Source organism: Carassius auratus, unplaced genomic scaffold (genome assembly GCF_003368295.1).
Source record: "Carassius auratus strain Wakin unplaced genomic scaffold, ASM336829v1 scaf_tig00023281, whole genome shotgun sequence".
Taxonomy (NCBI): domain Eukaryota; kingdom Metazoa; phylum Chordata; class Actinopteri; order Cypriniformes; family Cyprinidae; genus Carassius; species Carassius auratus.
Genome location: NW_020525255.1, coordinates 20,542 through 33,599, shown reverse-complemented (window position 1 = coordinate 33,599; position 13,058 = coordinate 20,542). Strand labels below are relative to the sequence as shown.

The 13,058-nt window shown below is 32.5% G+C and overlaps 2 protein-coding genes across 2 annotated transcripts; both read left to right on the top strand.

Moving 5' to 3' along the window:
* Window positions 1–1,281: 1,281 nt before the first annotated feature.
* On the top strand, window positions 1,282–12,104 carry LOC113077828 (uncharacterized). The gene is made up of 2 exons (XM_026250094.1): window positions 1,282–1,369; window positions 2,986–12,104. The coding sequence occupies exon 2, from the start codon at window positions 2,986–2,988 to the stop codon at window positions 4,729–4,731; it is 1,746 nt and encodes a 581-aa protein (XP_026105879.1). The 5' UTR covers window positions 1,282–1,369; the 3' UTR covers window positions 4,732–12,104.
* On the top strand, window positions 9,971–12,150 carry LOC113077827 (ATP-dependent DNA helicase PIF1-like). The gene has a single exon (XM_026250093.1). The coding sequence runs from the start codon at window positions 9,989–9,991 to the stop codon at window positions 12,119–12,121; it is 2,133 nt and encodes a 710-aa protein (XP_026105878.1). The 5' UTR covers window positions 9,971–9,988; the 3' UTR covers window positions 12,122–12,150.
* The last annotated feature ends 908 nt before the right edge of the window (window positions 12,151–13,058 follow it).

Genomic DNA, 13,058 nt, shown 5'->3' with positions numbered 1-13,058 from the left:
AAGCTATTTTGCCTAAAATAATCTTAAAACTGTCTTAATTACTCATTCCTGCCATTCGTCTGAAGCTTGCTTCTGTAGTGCTTGGCCCCGTTATTGCTGCTTGCAGCTATATTTATTATTATTATTAATTTGATGAATTTCTTGACACTAATGTTTAGGGTATGGTAAATGTTTCATAGAGATGGATCAGTAAAGTGGATTTAAATTTTATTGAATTTTATTGTATGTTGTTGAAGTTTTGATGTGTATTTCACACATAAAAAATACTTCTGTTACAGTCAGACCAGTTCATAAGTGTTTATGCTTATTTTGTGCATGTGTCTATTTTGTTTTTGTTAGAGTTTAGAATTACAGCTTTTCATTGCAGTGTAGTTTTAGGCTTTGTTGATGGTTTGTAGATATGATTTAATTAAAAATAACCATTTAATATGCAGTGCTTAGCTATTTTTTTTTTATATAATACATAAAGAATGTTGTATTAGAGAGAGAGAAAGAGAGAGAGAAAGAGAGTAATTTACAAGTAGTTATTTGGAATCAAGGCAAGTTGTAAAAATTGTTGATAATAGTCATTCAATGTGTAGTTAAAAAAAAATAGTTTTAATATTTAAGTTCAGTGCTCTAAGTGGCCCAAAAGAGGTGCCGGTACTCTATTATAGCCTATTTTATTTATTTATTTATATATATATATATATATATATATATATATATATATATATATATATATATATATATATATATATATATATATATATATAATAAATAAATAAATAAATAAATAAATACCAGCCTACTTAAAGCACTGGTTAAGTTGGAAAGTTATATTCAGTATATGTCTATGTATATGCATTGTGATTTTTTTTATCCACATAAAAAGACACAATTTTTTTTCCTCTATATAGACTTAATCAGATTTAATAAAAAGTGATAAGTACTTGGAAAAAAAATATGTTTTTACTGAGTATACATTTTATTTTGCCTAGTATAATTTATTATTTAAAGATGGCAGCTAAAGGCAAAAAACATTGCATCAAAAGTTTATATACAATTTGACGTAAATGTTTGTAATGCTTCATAAACAATTATGTGTGGCTGTCTTTTAGAAACAGTTCATAGTCATTTAAACAGTAATATGTGTAAAGGTTATGACAATTCCAAGATAAATAGTTGGCCATTATGATTATTATTGTAATTTAATTAAAGTTTTGTTTTTTTGCTCTCTTGTTTTGCATTATGTATGTGACATCATGTTTTTTTTTTTTTTTTTTTTTTTTTTGACAGTTCAGCATATATTGAAAGGATCACTGTAAAACATATTATAAGATCTTTAGAAAATTCGAGTGGAAGAAAACAGAACTTAGAAGGACACAAGGTAAGTTATTTTAATTGTTGATAACACTCCAAAATAGATCAATAATATATATTTCATTTTTGTGTCAGATTGTTTTGGAGGTTAATTTATACTGTTTAAATATGTATTTAAAGGTTGAATAGCAATAAGTATTATGTATATATATATATATATATATATATATATATATATATATATATATACAGTACAGACCAAAAGTTTGGACACACCTTCTTATTCAAAGAGTTTTCTTTATTTTCATGACTATGAAAATTGTAGATTCACACTGAAGGCATCAAAACTATGAATTAACACATGTGTAATTATATATTGATTATATACATAACAAAAAAGAGTGAAACCACTGAAAATATGTCATATTCTAGGTTCTTCTTTTGCTTTGATTACTGCTTTGCACACTCTTGGCATTCTCTTGATGAGCTTCATGAGGTAGTCACCTGAAATGGTCTTCAATAGTCTTGAAGGAGTTCCCCGAGAGATGCTTAGCACTTGTTGGCCCTTTTGCCTTCTGTCTGCAGTCCAGCTCACCCCTAAACCATCTGGATTGGGTTCATATATATTTGTTTGATTGTCTATATGTTGTATTCTTATTTCTGAAATATACTAATATTATTATTTTTTTTATATTTTAGTATATTAGGAACACTTCTTATTTGACCATAGTAACTATATGTATTTGTTGATTTTGTTGATTTAGTGTATTATAATGGAGCATGCAGTTACAATTGTTAGAAAAATACTGTTATTTTTAGGTTTATGGTGTAGGTTTAGGTATGTTTTTACATGTTTAGAAATATTCTATGAATAAAACAATTTAAATATGAGATTATGTTTCTTTTTCATTAGTTTATTTCGATATATTATCTTATTGTCAGTAAAAATATCACTTTTACTTCAGTGTAGAAAAAGTTTTAAGAACCATAATTTCTACCAACCTAGTTACATATAGAAAATCTATGTATTCATATTGTTGACACGTTAATTCATGGTTTTAATCAGTATCAGTCTTGATTGTTACAATGGAAAATGCATTGATGTTCAGAATTTAAAATGAGAGTGGATATAAGAAAAAATAAACATTAAAAAGTTAAACACGTATTATAAAAGCTGGTCTATCATAAACTATGTAATGTATACATTTCTTATTATATAGCTGTAATTATTTAAATTGCTCTTTTTTTATGCACATGTGAGTATATAACAGGAAACAGGGAAAAACTGAGTATGTCCTCCAAATCTACAAAAAAAAAATTGTGTAAAATGATAAATGGTAACATTGTGTACTGAATAAAAGAAGAAAAGTGAAAAAGTCTTTAAAAGAGAATGACAGCCTATTAATTTAGCATAAACTTTTAAAGTTTAAACGGGATTGGTATTAAATATGGTAGTAGAAATGTGTTTCTTTTTCTTCTTTTTTTCTTTCTTTTTGATGTTTGAGTTTTTATTCTTGCATGGTATGGCAATTGTTTTATGTTAAGAGTGATTATCACTTTACCTGTTTTTTTTTTATTTTTTTTATCTGGTTTGTTTGTTGTATTTGTTTTAATAGGACTACAGAGTGTTTAATTTACATTTATAGTATTTCAAGTATTTATGTATTTTTCTCTTTAATGTAGATGCCTCGGAAGAAGGGGTTTCGTATGCAGCGTACACAAAGATGCATCAAAAGTAAGAGTGATGCTAATGCATGTATATGTTCAGAAAAATTGCCGCTATCTGTTGTTGCTGGGACAGATGTAAGGGCTGCCACATTAAGCGAAGATGCATTGATTGGATGTTGTGTTGTGGCTGGAATCAAACATGTGATTTCTCCTGTTTGTACATGGACACAGACAGATATTGATGACATATATGTAGAAGGCAGCAATCTAACACAAAATGTAATCATGTCACGTCAGAAAAGAGAATGTAAACAGAAAGAGTTGTGTAGGTTGATTGAAGAGCACAATGTGTTTGGAAGGAAGTGGAATGTAAAAATTGGTTTACCAGTATACAAAGATTTTGAACTGCTGCAAGAGGAGACTGTACTGTATGAAATGCTGCAAGAATATTTGTTGAGGGATGGAATGTGTTTGCTAAACCTTCAGAGTGAAGTTATTGCCATTATTCATCACAACAATTATTTTGCAGTGGTTGATTTTGGCAAACGTAATATGTTTGGGTTGGCTTGTGAAATTGGCAGGTCTGTGGTTGTTTTCAACACATGTCTTAATGATCTTATGGTTCATATCAAGAATCTAAGGAAGTCTTTAGATGCACAATGGTATGCCGTTAGTAGAATTTCTGTAAAGACATTTCAACAAGATCATGCTTGTGCTAGAGAGTTTCCAGACAGCGATGTTGACATCAATGGTGTTGATGAGTTTGGCAATATAGGCACTGAAGTTGCAGCTGAGTTTGAGGATAGTACTTCTGTCAGACTTGAAAAGAGTGTAAGAGGATCCTTTCATCAGGGGAATAACCAGTTTAAATACAGAGGAGTTCAATGTATGGCAATAGGTTTAGTAAGCCTAGCAAAGCATACAGTTGATAGTGTATTCTCATGGCAGACCAAAGACCTTGACAGAGCTGTTGTTTTAGGTGACGAGTTGTACACAGCTTTGCGAGACAATAATAAGATTAGACACAAATCCAATCTGTTGGCTATTCCTGATTTGCCAAAAGAATCAGTTATTGATGGAGAAAGTTTTTTGTTTGAATATGGTGACTTTGTCAGTGGTGATATAGATGTGGTCAATGGTCAGTTTATTGAGAGTGGTGTCTACAGCAGTCTTTCAGCTGGACTGGAAAAAATGTTTGCACAGTATGACACATGTCTTTTAACATTGTGTAGTAGTACATGTGCAATCATTTCTCACAATGGACAGTATGCACTGATTGACTCTCATGCACGTAATGCTCTTGGCATGGTTGATGGAAATGGAAGAAGTGTTGTTGTATATTTTTCATCTGTAAATGATTTGCTCAATCACATTTGCGTTTTAGCTAAAGGGCTCACTGAGAAGGAAAAACCTTTTGAAATAGCTGGTATCCGTGCTACTATTGCAACTGGGAAACCTACACAGCACAATGCATCAGAAATTAAAGATGAGAAGGATACAAAGTGTTTAACATTAACAGAGAGCTGCAAAGACTCTGACAAGACATTTGAAATTGAGTTTGATGAGGATTCTTCAAATGATCTGCCAACAAATAATAATGCAAGAAATAAGCGTAAAATTTCAGTAAGTAATTGTACTTTAAAGAAACAAAAAAGATATGATGTTACTGAAGTTAATTCAGATGTGGAATTTGTTAGTGATGTAAAAAACAACAACATGATGTTTAATCCCATTTGTAAACAGATTGGTCAAACTTTGTGAAGTCATTTAAATGTGGATTACGAAGAAGTTAATGTTTCAGAATTTACACATGTTGGTTTGTTAGGAGTTCCATGCAAAAATGACAAAATAATGGCTGATGGAAACTGTTTCTTCCGAGCCATCTCTCAAGCTGTAAGCGGCACACAAAAGTATCATAGAAAAATACGACTGGCTGTTGTACAACATTTGGAAAATAATGCTGAAAAATATCAAAACATTTTAAGAAGAGAGTATTCCTCAGTGTCAGAGTACATTAACAAGTCTAAAATGAGATATGTTAATAGCTGGGCTACTGAAGTTGAAATTCAAGCAACAGCTGATTATTTAGGAATTGATGTTTTTACATTTTATGATGGTCGTTGGTTAAAATACAATTGCAATGGTAAGCTTTTGTCAGAACACAGCATCTACTTAGAAAATTGCCATGAAAACCATTATGAGACTGTAGTTTGTGTAAATGAGCCTGAACGCCAGAGTTGTTATGGCTACTGCAAAATCAGTAAGTCCTGTTTTGAAGATTACAATACTAGAGCAAAGATTGACAATAAAAATAATGAACTTGAACAGCAGCATCATAGTTTGTTAAAAACAATGTACAATGACACATGTTGTGCAATGACAATGGTAAGAGATCCTGATGTTGATGTACTGGAAAATGAAAGTCAGATTACATTTAAATATAGTCCTCTATCTACAGAACTTGCACAAACGATATGCAACAAATTACATTTAAATTTTGAAATAAAAAATATACAAGCACCAACTGTTTATGGAAGTTTAGGTGTTGTGTGTAAGACAGATACAGTTGCAAAGGATGGTAATAGTTTTTTTAGAGCAGTAGCTCAAGTGATTAGCGGTTCTGAAAAGAATCATAGGAAGATAAGACTTGCTGTTGTCCAGTATATGAGTAATCACAGTGATGAACATATGAAGTTAGTGGGTAAAGAATTTACTTCAATGGCAGAATATATTTTGAAGTCAAAAATGCAATATGTTGGATATTGTGCTTCAGACATAGAATTTCAAGGTACAGCAAATGCTTTGGGAGTGGATCTATTTATATGTAATGAGGGGAAATGGGTTAAATGCAGTTGCATGAGTACTGTTGTGGGAAGTGATGGAATTTATTTAAAACATTGTGGGGATAATGATTTTGAGCCCGTAATGTGTGTCCATCAAGTTGATAAGAATGTTTGCTTTGATTTGTGCAAAGTGGGTAATTTCCCTAATTCACAGTATACATGTAAAAGGAATTCCAAAAAGCAGGTAGATATGAGTACAAATATGTCTACTTCAAAAAACAATTATTGTTTGTCTAAGTATTATAAAAATAAAATTTCCTTCCAAAAAAGCATTAAATATCAAAATGTGTTGCACAAAGAAACCAAAAAAGTAATGAGCAAAAATAAGTATCATAGAGATTTGTTGTACCAGGAAAAGAAAAAGAATGTTAGCAAGGGGAAATATCAGAACGATGTACTGCATAAAGAAATTAAAAAGTATATGACCAAAAAGAAGTATAACGAAAATGTTTTGCATAAGGAAATGAAAAAAGAGAATAGCAAAAAAAAGTATCACGAACATGTGTTGTATAAGGAAATGAAGAAAGAGAATAGCAGAAAAAAGTATCACGAACATGCGTTGTATAAGGAAATGAAAAAGGAGAATAGCAGAAAAAAGTATCACGAACATGTGTTGTATAAGGAAATGAAAAAAGAGAATAGCAAAAAAAAGTATCACAATAATTTGTTGCATAAGGAGATGAAAAAAGACAAGAGCAAAAGAAAATATTGTGAAAACATGTTGCATAAGGAAAAAGTAAAGGACATGAGCAAAAGAAAGTATGAGACAAATGTGCTGCACAGGAAAAAAGTAAAGGAAATGAGTAAAAGAAAGTATGAGCAAAATGATTTGCACAGGAAAAAAGTTAAGGAAATGAGTAAAAGGAAATACAGATTAAATCAGTTGCATAAGCAGAATGTAAAGGTTATTAATACAAGAAAGTATCGAGAAAACCCTGAGCATAAGAAACGTGTTATTGCTGGTATAAAATTTAAAAGGCAACAGATAAAATTTAAAAAAGAACAGTTTGAATTTGTTATGCAGCGTTTTCTGGATTTGGTAAAAGATGGGCCAGATTTTGTGTGTTGTGTTTGCCAAAGATTGTTATTTCGACATCAGGTTTTAAGTTGTAATAGACATTATTATAGCACAAAAACAATAGGTTCGATTTTTGAAAAATGTGTAAGTGAGGAATATTTGCACAAATGTGATACGACCTGTGTAATGCCATGTCAGTGGCTGGATACACCTAGAGGCAAGCTGTGGATTTGTTACACATGTCATAATAAAATTAACAAAGGACAAATACCACCTGAATGTGCGACAAACAATTTGAAAGTTCATCCAATTACACCAGAACTGTCATGTTTGAATTCTTTAGAACAACATTTGATTGCATTACATATACCATTTATGAAAATGTTAGCATTACCCAAAGGAGGGCAAAATGGAGTACATGGACCTCTAAGCTGCGTACCTGCAAATATTGTGCAAACTTCTAATTTATTGCCGCTCTCTAGTATGGAAGGATCTTTGTTGCCCGTAAAACTAAAGAGAAAGTTAACGTATAAAGGCCATTATAAATATCAGTGTGTTGACTCTATGCACATAAGGCAAGCATTAAAATGTTTAAAGGAGATAAATGTGCATTATAAAGATATAGAATTTAATGAAGTTTGGCTAAATGAGTTTTGTAGAGAACAAGATAATGACGTTTTAGAAAAGGAATGTGATGTAAATGCGGAAAGTCAAGAAACATCTATAGATGTTGGTGAAGATGAGCTTTTACATGACAGACAACAACACTGCATGTTTCAGGACACATGTCTCATGCCTGTTGACATTGGTCAGGAAGCACTAGATCAGTATTTTGATAATATATTGAATCTGGCGCCAGCAGAAGGGAATAATCCTGTTAAATTGCTTTCTGATTTTGCTAATGAAGCCAAATGTTTCCCAGTGTTATTTCCACAGGGGTGTAATACGTACCATGAAAAGCGAGACAACCGTTTGACATTGTCAAGGTATTTTAATAACCGAATTTTACATGCTGATGGTAGGTTTGCACAAAATGTAGAATATATATTTTTTGCTCAGTACATGTCTGAAATTGAACAAGTCGTGTCAAATGTATCGATTGCATTGCGTAAAGGAAAAAGTGGCAGTATGTCTCAAAAAGTTAATAATGATGTTTTGATGAATGAGGAATCTTTAAAGAAACTTTTGGAATTTGATGATGGGTTTCGTTTTCTTAAACCTATCCGTGGTACACCAGCTTTTTGGCAGACAGCACAACGTGACCTACTTGCTTGTGTTCGTCAGTTTGGTATTCCTACTTGGTTTTGTTCATTTTCATCGGCAGACATGCGCTGGAACAATCTTCTTTTTAGCATTTTGAAACAGGAGGGAAGAACACAAACAGTTGAAGAATTACAGTGGGCAGACAGGTGTGAGCTATTGCGACGTAATCCTGTAACTGCGGCTAGAATGTTTGATTTTCGTTGGCATTGTTTTTTAAGGGAGGTACTTATGTCTTCATCCCATCCAATAGGTAAAATTAAGGATTATTTTTACCGTGTTGAATTCCAGCAGCATGGTTCACCTCATGTCCATTGTCTGTTTTGGATTGAGAATGCCCCAATAATTGATAAAAACACAGATGAAGAGGTAATTCAGTTTATTGATAAATATGTAACATGTGAATTACCATCACAGGATGATTCATTGTTGGACACTGTTACATCTGTGCAGCAGCATTCAAAACGCCATTCCAAGACATGTAAGAAGAAAAATACTGTTTGCCGTTTTAATTTTCCTAGGCCAGTATCTGCACGAACATTTATATGTCATGGAAAAAGTGACACAAAAAAGCAGTGCAAGTGTCAGGTAGATAATATTGATAATACAATTAAAGAATGTGCATGTGTAAATCAAGATGTCACAGATTTTAAAATGAACACAGAAAAGGCAGGTGACATTTTGTCCTCCATAAAAAAGTCTCTTTCAGATGAGAATTGCAATTATAACAGTGTGGAACATTTGTTTACACATTTAGGTATAAATCAATCCATTTTTGAGCTTGCATATAAATCCTTTACCCGAAATACACAAGTTGTCCTGAAAAGACAGATCAATGAGGTTTGGGTCAATCAATATAGCAAGCCACTGTTAAAATGTTGGAATGCAAATTTAGATATCCAGTATGTTGTTGATGCATACGCTTGTGTAGTCTATATAATTTCTTATATATCAAAGTCAGAAAGGGAGATAGGATTGTTGTTAAGTAATGCCCAAAGAGAAGCACGTAAAGAGGGAAATGTTAGTGCAAAAGATGCACTGAAAAACCTTGGAAGTGTTTATTTGCATAACAGAGATGTATGTGCTCAAGAATCTGTGTATAGATTAACAAATATGCATCTAAAAGAGTGTTCGAGGAAAGTTGTGTTCGTACCAACAGGAGACAATGTCATTAAAATGAGTCTACCTTTAAATGTATTGAGGCAAAAAGCATCATCAAACAACTTAACGACAGAAGACATGTGGATGACTAGTATTGTAGATCGTTATAAGAACAGACCAAATGATTTGAATGATCTGTGTATGGCAACATTTGCATCAGAATATCGGGTTTTAAGTAAAAATGAAAAATCTAAGAATCCTCTTCAATTAAATAATGGTTGTGGTTTTATCACAAAAAGAACACGAACAAAACCTGCAGTTGTCCGTTATGTGCGCTTTTCTGAGGAAAAAAATCCAGAATAATTTTAGCAAAGCATTCTCCAGTTATTTTTACCATACCGTGTAGATATTCAACTAAAACCTCATAATTCTGAAACATTTGAACAATTTTACAAAAATGGTCATGTAACATTTAGTGATGGCTCTAGATATGCAGTCAAGGCAGTTGTTGATTTAAATAGAAAGAAGTTTGAAATGGAGGCAGATGAATTAGATAATATCCAAGATGCAATTGACAATAATAGTCAAATAGAAGATGGCTGGTGTGACCTGTGTCCAGAGCAGGAGTTAGAGCGTTTAATTTGTGCTGAGGAAATGAAAGACAAAAAACAGCAAGTGGATGAACAAGATGAGAATATTCCAGATTTAACAACAAGTAATGAACAAGTTGCACATTTGGAAAAGAAAAATAATATAATGTGTAGAAGTGATGGTTTGGCCTTAATTAGATCTTTGAATGATACACAGTTATCGATTTTTTTATCAGATTCGTCAATGGTGCTTAGATAAGATAATAGGGAAAAACCCAAATCCATTACATATATTTATTACTGGTGGTGCAGGGACAGGAAAAAGCCATTTAATAAAAGCTATACAATACGAAGCAATGAGGTTGCTATCAACAGTGTGTCGTCATCCTGACAATACTTGTGTTTTGCTAGCTGCTCCCACGGGAATTGCTGCCTATAATCTTAATACAACTACAATCCATAATACACTAAGCATTGGAAAAGATGTTCGCTTACCATACACACCTTTGAGTGAAGAAAAGCTCAATTGTTTGCGTGCTAAATATAGTGATCTGCAAATTTTGATAATTGATGAAATATCCATGGTTGATCACAATCTATTAGCGTATATTCATGGTAGGCTTAGACAGATTAAGCAAACTTGTGACTTTTCTCCCTTTGGAAATGTAAGTATAATTGCTGTTGGAGATTTCTTTCAGTTGCCTCCAGTTAAAGGGAAACCCCTGTATAATGATGACATACTAGGTATTAACCTATGGTCTAGTCTGTTTTCAGTTGTAGAATTAAAAACAATAGTTAGGCAAAAAGATAATACGTTTGCAGAGTTACTAAATAGATTACGAATTCGCACAAAAAAGACTCCAATGTTAAACTGTGACATTGATTTATTGAAAAAATGTGAAACCGGTGAAGTCAGCCCAGCTTTACATATATTTCCCACTAACAAACAAGTAAATGAGCATAATGTGCAGCAACTATTTAAAACTTGCCCTGAATATGTTGAGATAAATGCTCAAGATTTTGCACATAATAACAAGACAGGGAAACTTGAATTGAAAAGTGGTCATCATGCCAAAACATATAACACTTGTCTAGAAGAAACACTGCTCTTAGGGAAAGGTGCTCGTGTAATGTTGTGTAAAAATGTAGATGTAATTGATGGTCTGGTCAATGGTGTGTGTGGCACAGTAACAAACATAGTTTTTCTTAACAGTGAACACAAGTTCCCTCAAACAGTGTATGTCAAATTTGATGACAATCAAGTTGGTGTACAAAGGAGAAAATGTTATGCATATGCTTCAGCAGCTGAAATGGGTTCTACAGGTATAAAACCGGAAGAGGAAAGAGTACATAGTAAAGGAGGATTGCGACGACAGTTTCCACTAAAACTTGCTTGGGCTTGTACAGTACATAAAGTACAAGGAATTACTGTTGATAAAGCTGTAGTGTCCCTTAAAAAGATATTTGCACCTGGACAGGCATATGTGGCTTTAAGTCGTGTTAAAAGTTTGTCTGGTTTGATTATTCAAGATTTTGAGGAGAAGGCCATATATTGTAAAGACAGCATTAAGGATGCAATTCAAAGCATGCCTAGATATTCTGTTAGAAATATACCATGGCTCAAATTGAAAACGCAAACATTCAGTGTATTTTTGATGAATGTGCAAAATTTAAGACACCATTTAACAGATTTGGTTTTGCATACTCAGCATTTGGAACCTAACTGCATTGCTGTTACTGAAACATGGCTACCTGCAGATATCTCTTTAGAAACTATACATATCAATGGGTACAATTTTCATAGTCAACCACGAAGTTTATCTTACAGTAGCAGTAACCCAACATTAACTGAATTACAAGCTCAACAACATGGTGGTGTTGGCATGTATACCTCAAACAGTTTGGCATGTAATGTTGTCCAGGTACCAAATGTAAATTTAGAATGTTTAGTTTGCAACTACACAGCACACAATATACTAATAGCAGTAATTTATCGGCCACCTTCATATCCTATTTTTTTGTTTAAAGGAAATCTAAACAAATTGTTTAATTTTCTAGAACCCCTAAGCAATACAATTGCTGTCATTGGAGATTTCAATGATAATATTTTAAGCTCTTCAACAATCTGCAAGTTTATAACAAATAGAGGCTATGTTCAACATGTCACACAAACCACAACAGAAAAGGGCACATTAATTGATCATGTATATGTAAAAACAACACATTATACCATAAAAACAACAGTGTTACCAACGTATTTCAGTGACCATGAGGGTATTTTTTGTTCTTTTACATGTAATACTGTTAACAGTAATGAAGAAGCATCTGGACAAGTGTAGGTCGTAACTGTGGTTGTAACTGTTCAGCTTTGTTTGGCAAATAAGTTAGAGGTTCAATGAGAATCCTTGTGGATACTTTATCTCTACTGAGCCAAATATTGCTGTATTGCAGTGAGTGTTTACTGCAAGGTAGATATTCAAGTGTAACATCTTAAACAAATTAGCTTGACAAAATAAATGGAAAGAGAATTTACATTCTTGTAGTAAAACTGTGACTTTCAAAATAATGGTTTCTTTTCCTGCATTGCAACAGCATTTACATTTTTAATTTGTGTTCATATTTGTTTTATCATAATCAATTTACATTTGCACTAATATCATCGTTATAAACAGAAGGGAAACAAAATATATCAGTAATTATATGATTGGCCGAAATATATATATATTTTTTTTGTACCAGTGTTTTACAACTCTTCAAAAATTTCCAAGTTTATAACAAACAGAGGCTATGTTCAACATGTCACACAAACCACAACAGAAAAGGGCACATTAATTGATCATGTATATGTAAAAACAACACATTATACCATAAAAACAACAGTGCTACCAACGTATTTCAGTGACCATGAGGGTATTTTTTGATCTTTTACATGTAATACTGTTAACAGTAATGAAGAAGCATCTGGACATTTGTAGGTTGTAACTGTAGTTGAAACTGTTCAGCTGTGTTTGGCAAATAAGTTAGAGGTTCAATGAGAATCCTTGTGGATACTTTATCTCTACTGAGCCAAATATTGCTGTATTGCAGTGAGTGTTTACTGCAAGGTAGATATTCAAGTGTAACATCTTTAACAAATTTTCTGGACAATTGTAGGGTTGTAACTGTGGTTGTAGCTGTTCAGCTTTGTTTGGCAAATAAGTTAGAGGTTCAATGAGAGTCCTTGTGGATACTTTATCTCTACTGAGCCAAATATTGCTGTATTGCAGTGAGTGTTTA